At 41.1% G+C, this 24,367-nt stretch overlaps 2 protein-coding genes across 5 annotated transcripts; one reads left to right on the forward strand and one right to left on the reverse strand.

The window, feature by feature from the left end:
- The first annotated feature begins 78 nt into the window (after positions 1–78).
- gpsm2 (G protein signaling modulator 2) lies at positions 79–9,078 on the forward strand. Of its 3 annotated transcripts, none has more exons than XM_041991595.1 (16): positions 79–271; positions 821–859; positions 2,671–2,985; positions 5,089–5,310; positions 5,392–5,527; positions 5,608–5,747; positions 5,903–6,026; positions 6,097–6,212; positions 6,536–6,691; positions 6,780–6,888; positions 7,026–7,155; positions 7,243–7,319; positions 7,466–7,654; positions 7,753–7,912; positions 8,006–8,196; positions 8,335–9,078. In XM_041991595.1, exons 3-16 carry the CDS (start codon positions 2,921–2,923, stop codon positions 8,515–8,517), a joined length of 1,998 nt encoding a protein of 665 aa, XP_041847529.1. In that variant the 5' UTR covers positions 79–271; positions 821–859; positions 2,671–2,920; the 3' UTR covers positions 8,518–9,078. The 3 variants fall into 3 exon arrangements, with proteins under 3 accessions (XP_041847529.1, XP_041847530.1, XP_041847531.1); XM_041991596.1 differs by having other exon boundaries at positions 2,940–2,985; XM_041991597.1 differs by lacking the exon at positions 2,671–2,985.
- Positions 9,079–9,129: 51 nt separating this feature from the next.
- wdr47a (WD repeat domain 47a) lies at positions 9,130–20,840 on the reverse strand. 2 transcript variants are annotated; one of them, XM_041991592.1, is made up of 17 exons: positions 20,659–20,840; positions 19,291–19,460; positions 18,699–18,782; positions 18,433–18,517; positions 17,275–17,406; positions 16,901–17,077; positions 16,299–16,810; positions 16,054–16,171; positions 14,644–14,825; positions 13,670–13,915; positions 13,341–13,401; positions 12,866–13,023; positions 11,627–11,796; positions 11,381–11,551; positions 11,165–11,296; positions 10,740–10,958; positions 9,130–10,574 (listed from the first exon to the last, which is right to left on the reverse strand). In XM_041991592.1, the coding sequence occupies exons 2-17, from the start codon at positions 19,446–19,448 to the stop codon at positions 10,432–10,434; spliced, it is 2,748 nt and encodes a 915-aa protein (XP_041847526.1). In that variant the 5' UTR covers positions 19,449–19,460; positions 20,659–20,840; the 3' UTR covers positions 9,130–10,431. The 2 variants fall into 2 exon arrangements, with proteins under 2 accessions (XP_041847526.1, XP_041847528.1); XM_041991594.1 differs by lacking the exon at positions 20,659–20,840 and adding an exon at positions 20,241–20,582.
- Positions 20,841–24,367: the final 3,527 nt, after the last annotated feature.

The following is a 24,367-nucleotide window of genomic DNA, read 5'->3' on the forward strand; positions in this document are numbered from 1 at the left end:
AGGGCGTGGCCATCTTTGAATGAAGTCTTCTGATTGGTTACTCATCGAAAACACACAAAGCTAGTAGTAGACTTTTTTTTTTTTTTTTTTTGACCCCTAGAAGTTAAATCGAAGTTTTACAAAAGCTAAATGACAATGTAGCATTAAACTGATTACAATATATTCTTTATAAAACATCCGTCTTATTTCCAAGGGATATATGTTTTAATCCAGTGAGAACGTGAAGAAATAAAGAAGAAAAGTCACCATTGTTCGAGCTGGATCGCTTAACGTAAGTTCAGTAGCTAACAAGCTAACGAAGCTAATCTTTAGTCACATAAAAAGGAGTGAGTTCACTGCACACGATTGTAGCCTCGAACTGGAGTTAAAAAAGAACTTTTTTGTATGTCTTAAACCTTCAACAGTTAATACATAGCATAATAAATTTGATATTTACATTTCGCTTCTTAGGCATACTCATTAAATATTAAAATGCACGAATCTACATGCAGGAGAGTGTACATATTTAATAGGGATTACTCACACTAATCTCTCTCTCTATCAGACACACACACACTCCAAATAAATGTCTAATTTACAGTTGTACATCTGCTGATTAAAAAACGCCAATTGCAGGCTGACACCTATTTTTAACAGAGGTTTCTAAAAGGGTACCACACCATCAAGAATTTAGTATGTTAAATTAATCTTTTATTTTTTCTTTAATTTATGTAACATTGTCCCGAAACATGAACAATTTTTACACAAAATGTAACCAGGAATTGCTTCACAGGCTTATTCAATGTCAAGTCATTTATGGTCACAACATTGTTCCTTCTAGGCTTCCAAGATTTCCAGTTCCTGTGTGGAAGAATTACAGGTAAATATCCCAGTACTAAATGAGCATTTCACTGCCTAATGGAGCAATAATGGTGTGTCCATATTTAGATTTTGCAGTCAGAGGCACTTGTAATTTTGGTCCATTTAAGCCCAAAGAAAATGGATCATAATTGCTATGTGTTCAACATGAAATCATGTCCTGTTTGTGGCTTTAAAAAGAGTCAGAGATAACCTCCCATAAAGGTGTCATTAACAGATCCACGTTTTTCCCTTTCTATGTTTTCCTTCTTTACCTTTTATACATGCAGCCATTGTTCTTGTTTAAACTTTGTTAATTGGGCAGGGCAAAACACACCCAGTTGGCACGCAATAGCAGAAAAAGGCGGCATGAAAACGTGTATACACAATTGGTGATTATAATAATGTGCAGGAACATGTACGTTTAAGGCTCCTAAAGCCCCAAATATTCGCCTGCGTTTTAACTGTTCATAGTCACAAAGCGGTAGGAATAAAAAAGAGAATTGGCACAAAAGATCATTGTTTTAAATTTTATTGCAGCTACTCAATAAAAAGCTGTGAAATGTTGACCCAGTTCTGGTTTTTAATCTTAAATTGAGAAACCTAATTCTGACACCAGCCAAGCATGACTGAGATGTCTCATGTTGTTGAAACACTTCCTTTGGTTCTATTTTGATCTCTGATTTGTGCTGTCATTGCAACATGAATTCACAGTTTTTATAAACACTCAGCAGAACTAAAAAGGAAAATTTCTATGATTCATTTGTAGAACAGAGACCCTTTATTAAGACTTTTTTTTATTATGTCCTGGCCTTTTTCTAGCAATTAATATTTGTAAAATTATTTTGAAACTTTAAATTTGTTTCCTAAACATTATAGTTTCATTAGCAGTGATTTTACAGGTCATCAGGCTTGACACTCTGCTTGATTGGGTCTTCATTTTGGGGGCTTGTACACAGTATAACACATTACAAACAAAACACTTCTCCTGTGTTCACTGGTGTTTTTTTATTCTTTAATAATTGTTATTTGTAAAGGTTTGAGCACCATTTGGAAAAAAAAGAACAGGGATAGTTATTTGCAATGTGTTTTTACTGCATGTACATAAACTATATGCTTTGATTAGAGAAATGAAAGATTGCCTTTGACTCTGAAAGTTCTTTTTTAAATGCACTGCCATGTTTCTATTATAATTTCTTTGTTATTCAGCCTGAAGATTTAACCTAGTTAGAGAATAGCAGGACTCATTTTGTGTGTGTGCATGAGTGTGTAATGGGGAGAAGCCTATGGGTTAAACTGAGGGGCCAAATGGTGGTGGCTAGCATGATGTCATGGAGAAATGAGGTAATAGTTGGCTCTAGTCTTTACTTAATGCAGTCACTCTCATCCATGTAACTTGCTTATCGCTGTCCTTTCCTTTGGTGGAAATCCCATAGACTTATCTGTTTACTGTCTTTCCAGAGGTTCCAAACTTTTTTTTTTCTTAATAAATCCGCAGCAGATAAATTTTTATTCTTCCTCTTTAGCATCTTTTTGACTCATGATTTGCATCTACACAATGTATATACATTTTCCTCCCTTTCTGTAAATGGAATTTACAGCTTTGTTACCTTATAGCAACTTTAAATCTCATACACCTTCCAAGCCTGGATGAACTGAGTCACTGTCTTAAGATTGACAGCTCCATTGCGTTGTTCCCCCTCCACTCTTTTCCCGCCCCTCTCTTGCTTCCTGCCTGCCCTGCTTGTGCACGCTGCTGTTTGGTTGGTGTTGCCATGGAACCGTGTAGCCAGAAAGAGGCTTCACATACAGCATCTTGTGTTCTCTTCACAGCGGGCTGCTAACAAGAGAGGCAGTGACCCAAAACACACAATATACGAAAGCAGCTGTGTGGACTGACACTCTGGACTCTCCAGCTCTGACATATATTTAAAAGAGGGGCAGATTTTGTCACATTTGGTGACTTTTTTTGTTTAGTTGTTGCTCAGCTCCTTTTTCTTTCTCGTTGACTCTGTTTTTTTTGTTAAACGCAACCATTTTTTCGGGAACGAAACTGGGATTTTCCCTCATATTATGCACTTCAATGGACACCGGTGGCTCAGCGGTTAGCATGCGAGCTGAGGACCAGCCCTTTCATGTCCGCTACAGGTAGGAATCTCACAACTCTCAACTAAAATACAGTTTTAGTGTTGAAAGTATGGCTCAGTTGTTCATCTTTTGATATATTTTCCTCATTATTTGTGGATGATTAAGAGGGAAAATGCTCCTTTCATGGATGCGTGTCATGTAACAGGTTTTATATTCATGTAGATGACTTGCTGAGGAGATGATGCAAGTAAGGTGTAATATGATAATAATACATGTAAGATAGCATTTAAAATAGAGGCAACTGAGTGGAACTGGTCCTGGTGCTGTGTGACTTTGAAGGCAGGTGTTTATTTAAAAAAAATGTATCAGCCAGCTGTCACTACAAACTCAGGTAAATTTCTTTTGCAGCAGGTGTGACCTGTCGACCACAGAAAGACCTGCTTGAGCCTCGCTTAAATAATTAAACAAGCCCTGAAAAATTCATACCTGATGTCTTTGTTTATGCCCACATGTGTCTGTATTATCTGGATAGAGTGTGTCTATGTTTAGCGGTAGTGGGGCTGATTTCTCCAAACTGGCAGGATGGTAACGTCAATGAATTGATTCCATTAGACGTCAGGGCAGAGTCTGCGTATGTCAGACAGCTCTAATCAAGCTACTTAGCATTCTGTACCTCTATAATCTGTCAGGTGCATACCCTACAAAGGTAATCTCAGATGACCAGGTCACCAGAAGAGAAAGCACTTGGAGGAAAGACAAGCAGATTAGCTCAGAAAGAGCTGATTGAGCAATTTCCGCCCTGCCATGCATTGGAAGTTAATGCTGTGACAACATCATATGCTTCTCCTTGAAAGTTTTCCAGCGCATGATGCTTAATATATCTGACCTCAGATGAATGATACTTTTGATATCAAAGAAACATCTTTTTTAGACTTAAAGACAAGCTTATAATCAAGCTTAGTAAAGGCTGCTCAGTCGGTCCAAGGTAATAGACCAAAGTCCATGCTTCAGAGAAAGAGAAGAAACTGCAGCCTGGAAGTTTTTTCCAGAGGAAACTTAGTAGATGCCTCCCAGATGTTCCATGTGCTGCTGTTGCTGTTGTAAGACCCGGAAAGCCGGCAGGTAGGCTAGCATTTACCTGAGCTATAGTGAGTAGATGGTAAACAAAAAAATAGTCTTGTGTAATTTAAGGCCTAAAACAGCTGAGCTAAGCTTGGACTATGCTGGACACCGTGTTTGCTTTTGTTCACAAATTATAGCCTTGCTATTTGGTGAGACAAGCTACCATGTTTGGTGTTTTTGCATCATTACAGTTGCACACAATGGCATGTATAAGCTATTACTTCATGTGAGGAACCCACACCATATCATGCCTGCATGTCAGGGATATCTGCTCTGTTTTTCAGGGCCTTTAGACAACCATTGGGTGGATAAGAGGAAAACTTGACATAAACAAACTGAATTGATTTTGAGAAGCTAATCTCTTCCCAACAATACAGTTTCCTGCAAAACAAAAGTTAGCTGATTGTTTTTGCTTTGCTCAAATATGCCGTTTAATCTTGTATTGGAAGATAAGTGTCTGACGCTCCTGATACTCTGCAGCTCTCTGTTTTTGTCTGTTAGAAGGAGGCCTTTGATCCATCTTTTGAGGCTTTTAAAAGAGATAGACTGTACATTTGTTGCATCTTTTAATGACGAATGGTCATGTCCAGAAAAGCAAACACAGCTTTTAGTTATAACTAGCTGAAAATACTTATAATAGCTGAAAATAATTTATAATAGTAAATCATTGGTTGTAAGCAGAGAAATGATAAAAGTTTGCTCCATTGGACTATTGAAGGAACTCACTTTACTTTCTGAGGCATATCAGGGAGGATGTGAGTTCTACCATAATAAACAAACCCCAGTCAAAGCCATTGTTTTCTAGAGATGGAAGGAAGTAGCTGAACAACATTCCCCTTTGCTTCGAAAGAAGTTTTTTTTCCACATTGTCAAGAGTGGAGCCTTTTCATATGTGGTTGGGTTACAACCACAGAATACCTATTCTTCCACAGTTTGTTCAACTTTGGTTTCAGACACTGAAGCTCTTCATTTATTATTTTTTCTTGAGGCTAACTCATCTCAAACAGAAGTCAATTTTGTTTGGCATCCTCTCTGCTGTAGGATGGAGGTGTCCTGTCTGGAGCTCGCACTGGAGGGTGAGCGGCTCTGTAAGGTGGGCGACTACAGAGCAGGTGTCTCCTTCTTTGAAGCTGCTATCCAGGTGGGCACAGAGGACCTGCAGGTGCTCAGTGCTATCTACAGCCAGCTGGGAAATGCCTACTTCCACCTGCATGACTACGCAAAGGCTTTGGAGTTCCACCGACATGATCTCACCTTAACCAGGTTGGATGAAGTGAACCCCAGACACCCACTGCACTAGAAATATTAACATTTTGTTTATTAAAAAACTTATATGTTGCTTAGGACAATTGGTGACCTGCTTGGAGAAGCCAAAGCCAGTGGAAACCTTGGGAACACTTTAAAGGTGCTGGGACGGTTTGATGAGGCTGTTGTTTGCTGCCAGAGGCATTTGGATATAGCCAGGGACATTAATGACAAGGTGAGGCAGCATATTCAAACACAATGATGGCAGGCAAAATGACCCTTCACCGCTGACATGCTGTTCCTGGTGTACATTAGGTGGGGCAAGCACGAGCGCTCTATAACTTTGGGAATGTGTATCATGCCAAAGGGAAAAGTATCTGCTGGAGTGGGGCTGAGCCCGGAGATTTCCCAGAAGAGGTCATGACTGCACTGAGGAAGGCAGCTGAGTACTATGAGTAGGTCACAGAAAGTGTGCGAATGTTCGAATTGCACCAGTTTATTAAAATACATTTTTGTAACACAACACATTGCTGGTAACACACACACTGTATGAAATAACTAAACTGGGGCACCTTTTGCTGTCTGCCTGTTTCCTGTCGTGGATTATTAGGGCAAACTTGGCGATAGTGAAAGAGCTTGGAGATCGGGCTGCCCAGGGTCGGACTTGTGGCAATCTTGGCAACACGCATTACTTGTTGGGAAACTTTGGCAAAGCCGTGGCCTCTCACGAACAGGTAAGGGGCCGGCCCCAACTACCCCCTCTTTACCAGGAGTTCAGTGTAAACATGCCTTTTGCTGTTTCAGCGGTTGCTGATTGCTAAGGAGTTTGGCGACCGCTCAGCAGAGAGACGGGCTTACTGCAACCTGGGAAATGCCTACATTTTTCTGGGGGAATTTGAAGTGGCAGCTGAGCATTACAAGTAAGCCACAGCCTATACATGCATGTTTAATAAAAATGCTGCAACACATTCACATATCTAGAAGTGTGTGATATTATCATGGTCAGTCAAAACTGCATCAGGATTTTTTTTTTTTTTTTTTATTTTACCTGGAGTGAAATCTCATCTGAAAAAAAACTCTTTAAACTGATGTAAAAGTCAATCTAAAACGTGAGCACTCTCATGTATGACATTATCTACTGCTCCCAGACTGGGCTTCCTCTAAGAGACTGGGGCTTTGAAGTAGGAAGCAAATATGGAGGCCTCTCTGTAGTGTTTTGACGCAGCTTGTGTGTGTTTTCCAGGAGGACACTGCAACTGGCAAGGCAGCTGAAGGACCGAGCTGTGGAAGCTCAGGCCTGTTACAGTCTGGGAAACACCTACACACTACTCCAGGACTATGAGAGAGCCATAGATTATCACCTTAAACACCTCATCATAGCTCAAGACCTCAATGACAGGTACAAACAGACTAAAATAAGATTTTATTATTTCCTATATTTCAACCATACTGGGTACATGGATTAATGTGTGTTTTCTTGAATGGAGGATTGGAGAGGGACGTGCATGCTGGAGTCTTGGAAATGCTCACACAGCACTGGGGAACCATGACCAAGCCATGCACTTTGCTGAGAAGCATCTGGAGATCTGCAAGGAGGTATGAAATGAAGCAAAGTAAAGTTGACATAGTGCAAAATAAACTGTGTTTGAAACTTGCCAAAAAAATTTTGCAATTATCCTTTAGAGTAAAATGACTTCACCCGTGTGTGTGTTTATTTATTTGTTTTGTTTCAGACTGGAGACAGGAGCGGGGAGCTGACAGCACGAATGAATGTGTCGGATCTCCAGATGGTTCTGGGTTTGAGCTATAGCACTAATAACTCCACACTGTCGGAAAATAAGGAAATAGACTACAACCTACATGGTAACCAAGATTGGACTCTTAAGTACTTTATAATGATTTGAGTGTACTTTATGTAACAATTTTTGTTTTTTAATTTTTTTTATTTAGGGGCACGGCCCAGGATGAGCAGAAGACACAGCATGGAGAACTTAGAGCTGATGAAACTCACTCCAGACAAGATAAATGTATGACCCACTGATACAGGAATTAGTACTTTTTTTTCATTAAAAATCAAATAATCAACCTCCAACAGGTTTTCCTTCCCCTTCATTTCAGCTCCCTTTCTGTTTCCTTGTTTCTTTTTTTTAATCACACTGCTTTTGCATTGCAGGGTGAGAAGTGGAACAGTGACATTCTGACTAAACAGTCAAAACCTTCCCTGACAAAAACTTCCTCCAAGTTGTTCTTTGTCAGCCGATTGCGTGGAAAGAAGTACAAATCTGGTGGCTCCAGCAAAGTCCTCCAAGACACCAGCAACACCCTGGATACAAGCCAAACTCCTGTTCAAGGATCACAGAAGGTATCCAGGATACATTAATTCAACTATGTGCCTCATTTAGTCTTCTACAGGCATCATCAGATAACGTCAACTCTGTTATTTGTTTATTTATTAATCAGCGACTCAGTCCTGACATGCTTGGAGATGAGGGTTTCTTTGACCTTCTGAGCCGTTTCCAAAGCAACCGTATGGATGACCAACGTTGTTCAATACAAGATCGAGGCAGCAGGTTATCACTGAACAGCGGTCCAGATTCACCCCCAAGAACCATTAGGAAATGTAGGTCTAGATAAGCCATCAACAGAAAATGTAACCAGTCATCACAGTAGTACCCGATTTGTAAATTTTTTATTTTATTTTTTTTAACTGTAGCTGTGTCAGAGTCTGTCAACATGTCAGGCGCCTCAGGCAGGCGGTTAGAGGACTCATCGGTAGCAGGGGGAAGCCTGCCAGGCCTCAGGCTAAATCAGAACAGCAACCAGGCCGTCCTCAGCCACCTCATGGCCAACGCTGACAACGCTGAGCCTGACGATGACTTCTTTGATATGCTTGTCAAGTGCCAGGTACCTGACGAGACCAAGTAGACAGTATGAAGAAGACAGATTTTCTATCTCTTGCTGTGTAGCTTAGTTTAAATTTAACACACAGGAACTAAACAGATGTCAAACTTTTATTCTCCTTTTCCAACTTCTTCCTCCCAGGGCTCGCGTTTGGATGACCAGCGCTGTGCCCCTCCCCCTCCTCCGGTTCGAGGTCCCACTGTACCAGATGAGGACTTCTTCAGCCTCATCATGCGCTCTCAGGCCAAGCGAATGGATGAGCAACGCGTTACCTTGCCTTCTGCAGTGAACCCGCCATCCAGGTCCACTTCCAGCTCAAATTGAACTAAGCACTAGGACACATGCATTTTTATCCTTTCTAAATATGATGATGTGGACAGCATTGCTATAGACTCAGAATATAATCCTCGTGTCTCTTAACATTTGTTCTCCTGGACAAAAAAAAAAAGCACTGTCACCACCGTATGTACAGAACAGTATGGAAAAAATCTCAAAAGGACTTGTTTAGCCTAAGTTGCACACCTACATTAACAGTAGCATCAGGGATGATAGGATTGATTTTAACCTTTTAAATGTATCCGTACTGCCGTATGTCATTTCATCTCGTGTATTTTTCAATGCACAGCTGCAGTTATGTTTGTATTTATTGTACATTTTATGATTCTGTTAACTGCCGTCCCCGTATGTTTTCACTCAGTGGTGTATGAGTCAGTATGAACGTGGAGGTACAGCACTCTTTTCATGTATTTTGTTTATGTGTGAGGTTTTTGCTTGATTTACAGGTGTAGCATTGAGAAAATGAACTGAATGAATTTAACTCATACTGCCCTTTTACTCTTTTGTAATGTTTCTGAATAAGGTCAGAAATAAAACTTTATTCATACAGGCAACCAGTGTTGTCATTTTAAGATGTTCAATATAAAAGTACTCATGAAACAACTTGTAAAAGACACTTTATTGAACGTACCAGCAGTCAGACGTTAGTTAGCTTGAATTAATTTAAGTCACTTTTAAAAACAAGAATTAAAAAAGGCTTAATATAAGAGCCACTAGCATTTCCAAAACAAATTGCTGTACAAACAAACACGACTCAAATAAATACTTCTATGTACGTATTAGTTTGGCCTCATTTCTGAAAACAATATACATCAACATAAAAACTTAAACTCTTTGTAAGTGAATCAATATGAGAAGAAAATGTTAAAAGACAAAGTGCGCATGGAAAATATATGAACAAAACAATGCATATGCCCCAAATACTGGTCTTAAATAAATAGCGTAACACCCGTTCTTCCATCCATATTTCTTTGTGCATACAGTTAGATCCTTGTCAGGCAAAGACTGCCATCTACTGTTATCCCACCACAATAGCATGACACAAACCAAAGCTTCTGATCACTGGAAAATTACTGTTAAGTGTGCCAAACTAAAAACCACAAACTCTATTTCCCTTTGATGCTGACATTGCAAGAAAGCCACTGCAAAACACTAAAAGCTTTAGCTAAAAAAAACAAAAAATTTCAGATTTAAAACAGATGCACCATCTAGTTTACACATTTTGAGTTGTAGCATTGCAGTGGATACAGTAACAGACATCCCACAGGGAATCAACGGGGTAAAAGAGTAACCACACAATCACTCTCCTGATAGGAAACACACACTACTGATACACTGAAAATGCATTTACATTAGCTTTTCTTTTCTATAAGATAGCAGCATTACACCAGATGAGAAAAAAAAATGATATGCAAAAGAAGGAATGTACAATTTCTCAAAATGACTTAAAATTTGCTCATGAAAAATGACCACAGCATCATTGTTGCTGTGGAAACTGAGAATTTAAGGAAGGCACCATCATGAACAAAGAACTCCTTTACCGTTAAACCTCAACTCGTCAGTGATGATGACATGCAGCAAATGACTGGCATATGTAAGGAGGGGAAATCCAGGATTCAGGAATGAATGGAGAGAAATGAATAATCCAGCTGTCAGTATGAACACACAAGGTGACAGATGAACATGCAACATGTGCTTTTGATGTTTCAGAAGTTTACATCCATTTGGTTACTGACTGACAGGAGGGAAAGGCTCATTTATTTAGTTGTATATCTGCGGTGTGAATGTGTGTTTTCAGATTCAGAGTGTTGGAAAGGTATGACAGAGAAGGAGGAACAGTACCGTTGATGGGGAATGTGCATGTTTTTCAAATGATAGCAAGTAGCTGTATATTGGAGTGTGTTAGGGGTTGTGTGTCCACAGTGTGACAGTACGGTCAGCAGAAGATGAAAGGAAGGACAGGTCTTGTGTGTGCCACCGACACTGAATCACCTTGTCACCATGCTCTCCCACCACAGTCTGAGGCAACTGCTTGGTCAAGTCACCTAGAAACACAGCAGATAGGAAACCATGAAACACACAAACACATACACACTTGTATAACAGACACCTCTGCTTTTTTTTTTGTTTTGGAATTGGCTAGGTATTGTCATACAGAATTACCCACTCCCCAGTGGAGGATTTTCTTCAAACTGGTCCCACAGACATACCTTGAAGGTTGGTGACAATGACTTTTGTGTCATAGGAACCAGTAAGTAGGTAATGTGCTCCGGGTGAAAACCTGACGGACCGAACATCGCTGCTGTGCGGCCGGTACACCTGAACAATTCGTCCTCCTCTGATGTCATACAGCATGCATGCACTGTCTTCCTGTCCTGTTGCTAGGAGACGACCACTGGGATCGACGGCTACCGAGGCAACTGGACTGCCTTTGCAGTAAAGAAGAGGGGTGCAGCTGTATGAATCATTGTATTATTGCCAATTACTGTTCTGATTTATAAATCACTTTTATTTCACTCTTAGGGAGTAGCAGCATCCAATATGATACTTACAAATTCAAAATGTGTCACACATTGCTCACAGTTTCCAAACCTGTCTTAAGAGCATCGTGGTGAAACTTTGTCGTGATCCATACCTGAGCCGTGGAAAGCAGTTCCTACTACTCGCACACAACTGGGCACCCTGAGATCCCAGAAACGCACCGTCTTGTCTTGAGAGCCGGAGGCAATCATCCAGCCTCCCCATGTGTACAAAGACAGAATGTGACCTGGACAGAAATGACGAGTTGATCCATCTCCACTTCATGCTTGAGCTCAGATGAACAGGAGGAGGGTTGCAGCAGCCAGCATACCTGTGTGTCCACTGAGCGCGTGCAGACCTTGTCCTCTCTGGCAATCGGTGGTGTAGATATTACAGTCTCCTGCTCCAGCGCTGATCAAGATGGCTCCTCCGCTTTCTGGACCCTCCATAAAGGCCAAGTCTCTGATGGTACCATCATGCATGCTGAACTCCAAGTCTGGACCTGGGGCACAAAAAACACTAAAATAAGAAATCTGACCTCCACTTGCTGTCATGTGATCCTGTGAAGCATGCTCACCTGTGGCGTTGCATGTCTCTGCGCTGAAAGGCAGGACTTTGACGTATTTGTCGTTGGATCCTGTAGCCAGCAGCTGCCCGCAGTGGCTCCAGGCAACGCAGTAGATGGAGCCTTTGTGGTGCTTGTTCCTCTTAAAGCGAACAACCGGCTGTTTTGTTGGACTTGAGCCACTAAAGTAAGGAAAAGTGAAGAGGAAAAGGAAAGGAAAAACAAACATAAACAACAGCAGGTGTTTCCAAACGTCTGATATTGTATGTATAATTCACTATTTTCTAAAAACAGTGAATCAGTTTTGAGTTTTAGCAACTTTACCCCATAAACTTTAAATCTGAACGGAACTTATCTAATTATGAAATTGTGATCCTCCCCTCAGACCAAGCTTCCCCGCAGTTAACCAGCTCATTTTATGAAATCCCTGCATGACGGTGACATCAGTTATGTCACTTGATTTTTGAAGCCTAATTTATAATTTAGCATTTAACTAGATTAAGTATATGTGCTGTGACCTTGTACATGAATTAAAATGACAATAGCTAAATAAAATGTGATTACATGTCTATGCACTACAGTTAACAGCTCATTAAAGGTTGATCCATCCAGCTACGTGGGGTTGTTGCTCAAAACTGCTGCAGAAGCCACCATAAGATGAAACCATTAAAGCAAAGTAAAATTTTTAAGAAAAAATAAATAAATAAAAAGAATAAATGGAAAAAAAATCAGTATTGAATTAACATGATAACAAGCTTGTGGACATAAATCAACAACAATAATAATAAAAAAATAGAAATTTAGCATTTTAAACAACTTGTATTAACATGGAGGAGTTCTGGTAACAGGTCATTTCATTTCTTCCCTTCACTTATTTTTAAGCATATTTTAATTTGCACATCAAACAGCTGGAAAGAAAGAAAAATGACAGGAAGTAAGCAGAGACAGAAGAAATGCTGTCAAGGGACATCATGTCAGACCACTCTGAAAACATAAAAATCTCTCTAAAGGCGTTTATTAACTTCTGATTCTGTGAAAGTTAGAAAACAGTCAAAATTCCTCTAAACAATTATTTGAATCTAAGCTTTTCTATTTGATCCTGTGTTGACAACTAATTAAATATTTATTCACTCGGTCTCGAAACTGTTGGAAGTCCCTCTGGGGGGGAAGGCCTGTCTCTCACCTGGTCATAAATCTCTAATTATACAATTACTTTGTTTAATATTTGCTGTAACCTTTTGACACAGTTACCTTATGTCCAGTGTTTCAGGATAAGCGCACACACGCAGCGTTTTGGAGTTGGATCCCACAGCGTACAGAGTTCCAGACGGGTGGAAAGCAACAGCTCGGACAGCCTGAGTATCCTCCAAAGAATGCACTGGTACAAACAGGTTCTTTGGTTTATCACTCTAAAGAAAAAAAGAAAAAACACATTAGTATAGGAAAGACACTGTTATGTGTGTAAAGCCTGCATCTTGAGTGGCATCTAAATAATAACTTTAAAATCAGCTTAACACCAAATTATTAATGCGTCGTATCATCTTATGGTTTGACAAGAAGAAATATTCCAAACTTCGGATCAAAGCATTTTGGATAACAAATCCAAACTAAGACCGGTTGTGGATAAAAATTACGTTTGCTAATGAATAAATTGTTAACAGAAGATCTGTGGTTTTAGCACTGGCTTTATTTCTGCCACATCAGTGTGTTTTTTGTGCATTCCTACCTCTCCTCTTCGGGATAAGGAGCCAGGCGAATCACCTTGTTGACCTTTCGGTTTCTGCCCACTGTTAACAAGCAGGAAACGCAGGCAAGGCAAGTTTATTTGTATAGCACAATTCAACAATTCAAAGTGCTTTACGGAGACATTGAAACATCACAAAAATGAGAAGCATAATATAAAATAAAACCAAAAAAGAGAACGGAGAAGGACATTAGAAAAAAATATTAAAAACATGATCAAGTTTAAAAATTCAAGCTTAAAAGAAACTGTAGATTTTTACTCAACAAAATACTGTGTAAAAGCAAAAAAAAAAAAAAAAAAATCTCACCAACCTCTGTGAGACAACAGGGGACTCATTAGGTGGTGGGACCACACACTCCCCCACGGTGCGTTGTGGGGTGCTGCTGAGCACCCCTCCCCCTTTGGTCCGACTCTGCTCCGGGGTCACAGATGGAGGATTATTATTGTCCTCTGAGGTGGGTGTGTTCCCGTTGCCATTACACTGCTGGGCCAGAGACTTCACCTCCTCTCCCAGGTTCTCCATCCCCACATTCAGCTCTTCCAGCTTCTGAATGGACCTGAACCAACAAATACATGTACATGTAGATATGAGCTTGTCAAGACAAGACAATTCTTTAACAAAGCTTCCTTGCATTTTACTTTAGCTCTTAGGCTTGATGTGAGCTGACAGGCTCATAAAATCTAGCTAAAACTACAAAGGAAAGAGGACAAAAGCAAACCAACATAATGATGTCATTATGCACAGCAACCCTTGTGAATTATGTAGAGGACCACAGGGACAAGGAGACGTAGGGGAGAGAGGACTGAAAAGAAGTCTAAATCAAAGGGCTGTTGTGGTGTAAAAGAAAAAAAAAAAAAAAAAAGTATTCCAGCTTAATATTTTGATATGTGGTGACAGGATGCTAAAATTGTAAGATTATGTGACTTTTAAATTGACTCTGGGTCTAATTTTGTACAAAACTAGTAAACATGAGGTGATGGTCCCATGTGATGCAAATGATAAGAGCAGATGGTGCTGTGCAGGCTGGAGGGGGGTGTCATGTGAGGGAAAACCACTTGGGACCCATCATTTTCAGGGTCTTAACATGTCAGCTTTATGTTTTCTCTCAGCTGTTCTTCTATTGTTCAGCCATATTGAAAGACTTGATGTAATTAGCATGCTTAATTCAAAAAAGCTGTGCCTGAAGAAGCCAACTTACAATACTTTTTGCCACATGCATTAAACTTTGTTATATGCATCCTGTCTGAAAGGTTACATTTCAAAGACATTGTGCTGTGTTTGTACCTGTTGAGGAACTTCTCTGTGAGGCTGTGCTGCATGTCACTGGGCGGGGGCTCCTGCTGCACGCCTCCCTCCAGCAGCATTTGCTGGTACATTTGTCTTTGCTGCTGCTTCTGCTCAAGGTGCTGCTGCACACGGAGACGCTGTCGATAATACTCCTCATACTTCTCTGTTGAGTCCCGAAGCTTAAGATAAAACACAACAGCTGGTTTCTGATTTTATTGCAACTGCAGTTGCATTCATGAGATGTGTGATGCATGAAATATTAGAAACATTTACAAATGAACAGGCCTGAATCAGGAGTTTCTAGACTAGTCAAAGGCAGCATTGTGGCCATATGAACCCATCTTCTCCTCACTCTTGTCAGCTCAGGTATTAGAGGAGGAAGAAGGGTGAGACTAAAAGCTGAGGACAGGTCATTTCCCGCCTCTGTCCTCTGCTTCCTGCCCCCACAATCTGATGGGAACAGGTCTACTGTATGTTTGGGAAGAGGACACACACACTGGCAATGTGCCAGCTCTGGTAAATGGGGGAAGAGGGCGTGGACAAAAACAAGATCGAGGGGGCAGGGATATGACAGAGGCCCCAAAGTCTGTTTCTGTTTCTGGCCTCTTCAAGGGTCTCCAGGGTGATTAGGAAGGCAGAGCAAAGCACAAGGGTCCCAGAATAGAAACCATGAGGCAGACAGACACAGATACTGTGTTAACACTATGTTTACAGGAAACAAGAGCTCCTGAACTTACAAGCCCTGTGTCACTACTGAACTGGGATCACCTCAAAGCACCTGTGTGGTTTCTGCCACACAGTCCACAGCCTCATTAATTACTGGCTCCAAGCTGATGACTAATGTTTTAACTGCTTTGCAGATCTTAAGACATCTTTGTTGTATCTAAAAATATGTCCATTGATCAGATTTGACTGAGTTATAGTTCAGAGATGTAATAAATGTATGTTAATCAGTTGACGGAGTCCTCGACTGTCCATTTGAGTTTGTGTATCAATAATAATTCTTAGGTCCACCAACACTAACATGCTCATGTCCTGCATGCATTCTCAACCAATCAACCAAGCTGGATGACAGTTCCAGCTATAAAAGGTTCCACGGAGCAGCTGCATCTGCATCACTGACAACAATAAAGCTGTAAGACCTTTGAATTTGTTTGAGCCATTAGCAACTGCCACCCTCTGACAAAGCTACACAGCCTTGTTTATTTACTGCAAATCAATCAATCCAAGTCTGTTTAATTTAGCTTCTTTTAAGCTTTTCAAAAGATCACCTCAGATTTCTGTTACTAGTAAATTCAAATCCAGCTACAATCACTGAAGGCCAAACCCGTCAATGAAAGCCAAAACTACAGACATAATATTAAAGCAGGTCCAACAACTTAAAAAGCAAAATTCAATGATGTTTACCTCGTTCCTGTCAGCAGAACCAGCTGATGGTGCGTCCTCACCCGGAGCTGAGGCAGGACGCACATTCTGAGCTCCCCCTGAGCCCATCATCTTATCCACGGGTGTGTCTGTCCGTGACCTACAGAGAAAACACAATAAGAGAAAAACAAAAGCTAAAACAACAAAGTTAATTCATATTGTGTTATTACAGGGCATTACAGACATCAAGAAGAGGATTTCAAGACTGACAGAAACTTTCTTCTTACGTTTCAGGGGATTCCTCAAAGATGCTATGGCAGTCGGAGCTCTCCATCATAAGACTCCTGCTCAAGTTCTGCCCTCCTGCTCCAGGATAATGGAAGTTTGCAAATGAATGAGACATTGGAGAGACCCCTTTACCTGGTGCTACCTCCCCACCACTTGCCCGCTTGTCCTGGCCAGACAGCCCATAAGACAACCCATCCAGTGCTGGGTTTAAGGAGCGTGACATGTAGGTATCAGCAGACTGGGGGCGGCGAAGAGGGGAAGAGGGGTACGGTGAGAGTTTGCTAATGAGCGGAGTGAGAAGTTCAGCGTAACCAGTCTTTGCGGGTTTGACCAAGCGGTCAATGTGAATGTTGAGTTGTTTCTGTTCAAAGGCGCAGGAAAAAACGCTGTGAGCCAGGTTCTGCATCCAAGAGAGCAGAGACAAGTCCAGGTCGTCGCAGCCGTTACCGCACAGCATGTCTACACCTAGGAGCACCTCGCTTTCTGTGATCTCTTCACCTGTCGCCTTACTCTGCACAAAACAGCCAAAACAGAGGTAATCACAGCAACTTAACTGTGAGTTCTCACACAAGCTCATTCATAGTATTTATGTTGTTCACACCTGGCAGAACTCCACACAGCACTCATAGAGGACTCCTTTGAGAAGCAGCTGGAAGAGTCTATCCCTGCTGGCTTTGAATCCAGCCTCACTCAGCTTTCTGTCTGCAGGGATAAACTCTGCCACCATGTTGCACGCCTCCTCAAAGCACTGCACCCTGGCTGTGCTCGGGTTCCAGTCCTAATGGAAAAATTGAGATTCACAAATCAAGAAAAGCTGTGAGAGTGTTCTTTTACCCTACAGAACCATGCACAGGCTAATCACACTACAAAGGAAATTCAAAATGAGACAACAGTGGATAAATTAAAGTATAAACCACTTTCTCTTCACAGTTGAAACATTATGCAAGTCGCAGTTTTTAAAAGGAAGATTCTTGCCTTGAACTCAGCATGGTTTGTGAGTCGAGGCAGTGTGAGGAGCAGACACAGTTTGCTGTAGTCATCTTTAGAGGGACAGAACTCTTCCAGAGCATGGAGGCACTTGACTGCTTCCTGCATGGTGAACTCCAACTGAAAAACATGAAAAAATACACCATTATTCATGAGATCTGACATGAATAACAACACTGATACTTTTGTTAAAGATTCTGCTGAGATTCATGTTGATGTGACTCTCTCTCTAAAGAGCTAAAAACATTAAACGTTTTGAAACTGTTTCATTTCCAGGAGAACAATGAAAGAACAGATAACTTCAAACCTCACTGAGATATTTTGTGCATGTTAGCCTCCACAAAAAAAATAAGGGAAGCTCCTCCCCCCTTATTCCTTAAACTGTGTCCTGCATCTTGGACAGTCATTATCAAGAACAACATTTACTCTTGAGCAAACTGCTGCTAGTGAGCATGCACATCAACACCTAATCCAGTTGATAGGACACGATCGCTCTGGCTCTGACTTGTAATCCAAAGCTTGCCTGATTAAAGACACTGAACTCAGAAGGAAGAGGAAATTCTGAAACTGTCTCTGCAGGTAATTTTAAAAAACAATGCATCACATTAGTCATATTTAGCAAGTGAAGAACGTTAAACATTTACAAACTTTGTAGCCTGCTCAAGAGTTTATTATAAGTTGCCAACAGCATTTTGTCAATATTTTATGTTCTGAAATTTCTGCAGCCCATAAAATAATCATACATAAGCTGTTAGCAACATTTTAATTCTGATTTTATGAAGAAAAGCATTTACACGCAATGCAACATTTTATAGTTGAACTGGTGGTTATTTGACTTATCTGCTTATCTACAAAATAAAGTATTTTCACTGCAACATCCAACACTTAAAGGCAATTCATCAAATGTTTTCTGTGACAGTTTGTTGCTCCAAATGATTGATTGTGTTATTGTGTAGGCCTTAATAGACTTCTTTTTTATATTTATGAGGTTTTGGATTGGAAAACGTTATAATAAATCACCCATAACTCTGAAAATGCTGCGTAAAAAACAGATATACCTTTAAAATAACTTTTATTAGTTTTAAATGCACTTTAGCTGTATATTAATTCTAAGTCAGAAATGTCAGCAGTATTGGTTAGACTTACATGCTGGGGCTCATCTTCTGCAGACATGGCGTTATTCACACACAGAGCCTCAAGAAACTTCTGCTTCAGGATGATGTAACGAAACCTGAGGGCCACATTTAGACATTTTGTTTGCAGTTTATTTTAGAAAGAGTATTTTGTGTTGACTTTGCTGTTATTGTCCTCAAAGAGTCTCATAACTATAGTTACCTAGCAGTATAAAAAAGGTATAAAAAGACAGAATGGATTACATGATTTCCATCATGAAGGTGATTCAGTGAACTCACCTTTTCCTGTCAAACTTGTCCATGCACTCCAAAGGCTGAATGAACTGCAAAACCTCATCCCACTGGCCATCAAGAACCAACTGCCTGAATCAAAAACAAAAATTGTCTTCACATTTTGTTCCATGAAGGTCCAGACTAATGACAAAAGGGAACAAAAACTGACTATTTTGATTTCTACTTTTTATTTCCTGAGAAAGGTTCACCCTGCAAAGATTAGACAGTGGACTGAGGAATCAGATACACAGGGTGAGTTCTTCATTTGACACAATGATAGCTCACATTAAATAAAGTGTTAATGTCAATAAAATACTAAACTTTTATTGAATATTTTCCCCACCTCTGTTTCATAGCAAAAGGACTGCAAATTATAGATGCAAAAAATAGGAAACTCTCCAATATGTGATAAAACTGTTGCATAATGATATGGCTTGCAATATTAAAGCAAAACACTTCAGTATATGAGTCTTTAGCTATAATGATATTGTACATGTGGATTTCAAGATAATATATTTCAATATATTGTGCAGCTCTGCTTTAAGTCACATATACCCAGTGTGCAGCGGAACTAGGTCGAACTGTTGGGCTCATTTACCTGAGGAAGAGCATGTCGTCTGAGTAGAGTCCATTGATGACGCCACTCTCCTTTTCCAGTGCTAACATGCTGATGTGCAACTTCCTGGAGTTGAGAAAGTCCAGGACCACCTTGATGATCTCCACCTCTTTCACATTTATGGTTTCTTCTGCAGTCATGGTGATGATGGGCTGTCAATGACAAAAGCAGAAAAGCTCAACAAACAAGACGAAAAAAGCAATTCTTCTTTATGTTTCTTTGTTTTGTTCTTTTCGAGGCTGCAGAAACAACATCAGTTTGAGGTCTCTGAAGTCAGATTTTATCTGAGTCAGGCATATATTGTAAATATATGAAGATATTTATAATAGGACTGTTGATTTCAGTTATCAGCCAGCCCTAGAGGCCATTTGGAGTCCAAGAAAGCATTTGTGCTACAAAGAAACTGGACAGTGGCAGTGACTGACGTGCAGAACTGCATGAACATGATTTTAAATTTCTTTAAAATCTAAATAAAACACTTTAAAACATCCAAATGGGTAGGGCACTGAGTAAGAGGTCATCTAAATTGAATATAATGACATTTTATCTGTTAACTACTGTAATCAAGTGACTGAATTAATGGGTGACTTTATGCAAATTAGCCAAGTCTGTGATTCAGCTTAGGTTAACGTTTGTTTTTTTTTGTTTGTTTGTTAGCATTTAACTGCTTAATTTATTGTAACTTCTCATTATGTGGATAGTGGCATGAAGTGATTTTAATCACATTTAACCTGGATGTGAGTAATAATGAATTTGCTTTAGTTCTTTAAGCAAATAGACTGGACAAATGTAATTTCAAAGATGCAATTGAGCTTGAAACTGCTTTATACTGCATATCCAAAAAAAGGGTGCACAGCCCTCCTTCCACATGCTGTTCAGACAGGAGAAAACATCACATATAGATACGTAGGCTCTAATTCATTTATATTTACCTGTCCAGATGGGAGAGTTTTTGTTTACACACGATCGACTGTAAAATTATGCAGAAAGCTACTTTAGCCACCCTGCAAATAATCAGACACAAGAACTGCAGTCCCGCTAAGCTAGCCTGAGACACGGTTAGCCCAAAACACTGGCACTAAGCCACAAGTCAAACAGTATAAGAGGCTTAAGATACTTGTTAGCTTTATATAGTCACTGAATTTAGCCACCGGATTACAGCAAAACCATCAAATAGCTAGTTACTGTCAGAGCTCATACAAAGCTGACTAATTTAACCAGCGGCAGGAAAACGACTGAGGAGCTAGCCAGGCCGAGGAGGGGAGAGGCATCATCCGCTAGTTAGCTGGACGGGCGGGGTGACAGCTTTCCAGCCGACAACACAAACGCTGCGCTCCTATTAATGCTCACCTGTTTCTAAAAATACATGGAATAAAAACACTGCTTCCCGACTGTATCCGCGCTGTTGACAGGCGGTGTCACAGCGATACTGCTTGGTTTTGTCAGCGCCGTCTGTGTTGCTGGTTAACGTGTCTCTCCTCCGTACGTGTCCCCTCCTTGCTGGATCTTTCTGCGCCGCTACGCTGACTGCAATCTGCCCTGCCCAGCCTGCTGCTGCTGCCTGCCTGCTGCTGCCTGCAGGGCGCCGCCTCCATCCATCCTCCAGACGCACAAACTTTCACCGAAGATTATGTTACAGAAAAATGATGGCTTGTTTCTATCAAAAGAGGCAAATAATAAAAATCAGGAGATTATTATGAATTAGTAATATACAGTAGAATGTAAGGGACAGGGGTGTGCATAAGAGGTGGAACTGGGGGGGTTGTAACATTTTGGGCTGTTTTGCAACAATTTAATAATTTAATGTAGAGAACAGGATTAAATACCATGCACCAGTCAGACATGCAAAAAGGAATATTTGGAAAGGATACAATGGTGACCTACAGCTTTTCTTCTTTCATTGAGGTGGATTTCATGTTAGACCTAAAAATATTTTGCTGTGAATAATTACCAGGTCACTGGGGGCAGGACGGAGATGCAAGAAGCTGTGAAGGCTGAAATTAGAGAAGTAAGAGCACTCTGTCTGACTGTGACCTGTGGTTGGATCATCCAACCCCACCCAAATCCAGCTTTACCTACATCAGTTTCAGCTGATTAGGGTTAGAGGTTAATGAGTATTTCTTATAAAATAATGTCATAGACAAGTTAGGTGGGTCTGGAGTTGGACTGTCCACCTCAACCTTTCAGCGGGACTCAGTGAAAGGTTTTTCCAAGCCCCCAGGTCTGAAAAATTATGCCAGCATTTGAGTAAACCATTATTCATGTGACTAACCAGTAGGGAGTGACCCTTGTAGTTATAAACACGATTGATACAAAAATCCATAAGAAGATTATTCTACTTCATGCTTGAAATATTTTCCTTAATAAACATATCCATTTTGAGTCTTCAGTATAAATCACTATTTTTTCAATAATTTTAATACATCATGATAATAATTTTGTACTGTCCCATTTAAAAAAAGAAAATAGATTGTGATAAGATGGAAAAATTTATATGTCATGAGCATATTTTCTATTTTCTCCACAGAGGCTTACAAGTGAAAAAGTGTTCAAACTTCTATGAAAGTATAACACCCTTGTTTAGAAACCCTGGTGAAATCTGCTTGTAGAACCAAGCACAATGTAAACAGGCATCCAATCATCCATCCATCCATCCATCCATCCATCCATCCATCTTCTGTCGCTTATCCGGGGGCAGCTGCCTAAGCAGAGAAACCCAGACTTCCCTCTCTCCGGCCACATTCACCAGCTCATCCGGGGGGATCCCGAGGCGTTCCCAGGACAGCCGAGAGATGTAGTGCGTCCTTTGTGTCCTGGGTCTTCCTTGGGGCCTCCTCCAGGTGGAACGTGCCCGGAACCCCTCATCAGGTTGGTGTCCAGGAGGCATCCTGACCAGATGCCCGAGCCACCTCATCTGGCTCCTCTCGATACAACAACTCTACTCTGAGCCCCTCTCTGATCACCGAGCTTCTCACACTATCTCTAAGGGAGAGCCCGGCAACCCTGTGTAGAAAACTCGTTTTAACTACATGTATTTGCAATCTCGTTCTTTTGGTCACCCACAGCTCGTGACCATAGGTGAGGGTAGGAACTTAGATTGGCTGGTAAATCGAGAGCTTTGCCTTTATGCTCAGCTCCTTCTTCACCACGACAGACTGATGCAGAGTCTGCATCACTGCAGACGCCGCACCAATCCACCTATTGATCTCCCACTCCATCCTTTCCTTCGTGAACAAGACCCAGAGATACTTGACCTCCTCCACTTGGGGCTGGACCTCATTCCTGACCCACTATTTGAGCCAATTCACCACCAGGTGGTGATCAGTTTACAGCTCCGCCCCTTTCTTCACCTGAGTGTCCAAGATATACGGCCGCAAGTCCGATGATACCACTACGAAATTGATCATCGAACTGCGGCCTAGAATTTCCTGGTGCCAAGTGCACATGTGGACATTCTTATGCCTGAACATGATGTTCAATATGGACAATCCATGACGAGCATAGAAGTCCAATAACAAAGCACCACTCAAATTCAGATCAGGGAGGCCATTCCTCCCAAATCACACCCATCCAGGTCTCACTGTCATTGCCCACATGAGCATTGAAGTCCCCCAGCAGAACGAGGGAGTCCCCAGAAGGAGTGCTCTCCATCACCCCTTCCAAGGACTCCAAAAAGGGTGGGTACTCTGAACTGCTGTTCAGTGCATGAGCACAAACAACAGTCAGGACTGTTTCCCCACCTGAAGATGGAGGAAAGATACCCTCTCGTCCACTGGGTTAAAGCCCAACGTACAGACGCCAAGTCGGGGGGCAATGAGTATGCCCAAACCTGCTCGGCGCCTCTCGCCGAGAGCAACTCCAGAATCGAAGAGGGTCCAGACCTTCTCGAGGACAGTGGTTCCAGAGCCCAAGCCGTGCATCAAGGTGAGTCCAACTACTGAATTTAAGGAGGGAGGTGACCATGGAGGTGACATTCCATGTCCCTAGAGTTAGCTTCTGCAGCCAAGGATCAGACCGCCAGGGTCTCCGCCTTCAGCTGCCGCCCAGCTCACACTGCACCCGACCCCTATGGCCCTTCCTGCTGGTGGTGAGCCCATGGGTGAGGTGGCCCATCTCATCCTTTCGGGCTAAGTTTGTACAGGGCCCATGGGCAAAGGCCTAGCCACCAGGCACTCACCTCTGTGCTACACCTCCAGGCCTGGCTCCAGAGGGGGGCCCGGGTGACCCACGTTTGGCCAAGGGAAACCTAGGTCCACTATTTTGACTCATCATAGGGGTCTGTTGAGCCGTGCTTTGTCTGGTCCCTTCCCTAGAGTCCTGTTTGCCATGGGTGACCCTACCAGGGGCATGAAGCCCCTGACAACATAGATCCTAGGACGTGCAAACTCCTCCACCACTATAAGGTGGCAGCTCAGCAAGGAGTGTAAACAGGCAAATAAGTAAAAATTAAGTACAAGTATGGTATTGGACTGTTAGTGGTGTGTGGAGAAGAGGTGTCTTTAGAAGAGATGAGTTCTTAACTAATTCTCATGGGTAGCGAGGAATGCTCCTGTTTTGATACTTCCTCAGTCATTACTTCTTATGATCCAAATCTGACCCTTAAGTATAACAAATAAGTAAAGTAGGCAAGTAAGTTGTTAAGTATTCACCTCGCAGCAGTAAAACTAGCTGACTCTGCATCTTGGTTGATGCAGTATTTATAGATTTGTATATATATATATATATATATATATATATATATATATATATAGTAGTATTATATAGTATTTATAAATATTTTTCTTGAAATAATATTCCATTTGTGATCTACATGCCTGTGATATAATACCCTTCTACAACTCCTGGTAATGTTAAAAGATTTTTATTTATTTAATTCTATTAAAGCCCATCGAGAAAATAAATGTGCAGACTAAGTCATCAGGAGATTCAAATTGCAATCAGTTCATGCAGACATACTTCATGCATACTCTTAAGTAGCATACAGGTGTAATTTTTTTGCAGGAAGGAGACACTGATGATGATAGTAAAGAATCTCTGATTTGCACACTGTTATATTTAA

The sequence above is a fragment of the Melanotaenia boesemani genome, chromosome 8 (genome assembly GCF_017639745.1).
Source record: "Melanotaenia boesemani isolate fMelBoe1 chromosome 8, fMelBoe1.pri, whole genome shotgun sequence".
Classification (NCBI taxonomy): domain Eukaryota; kingdom Metazoa; phylum Chordata; class Actinopteri; order Atheriniformes; family Melanotaeniidae; genus Melanotaenia; species Melanotaenia boesemani.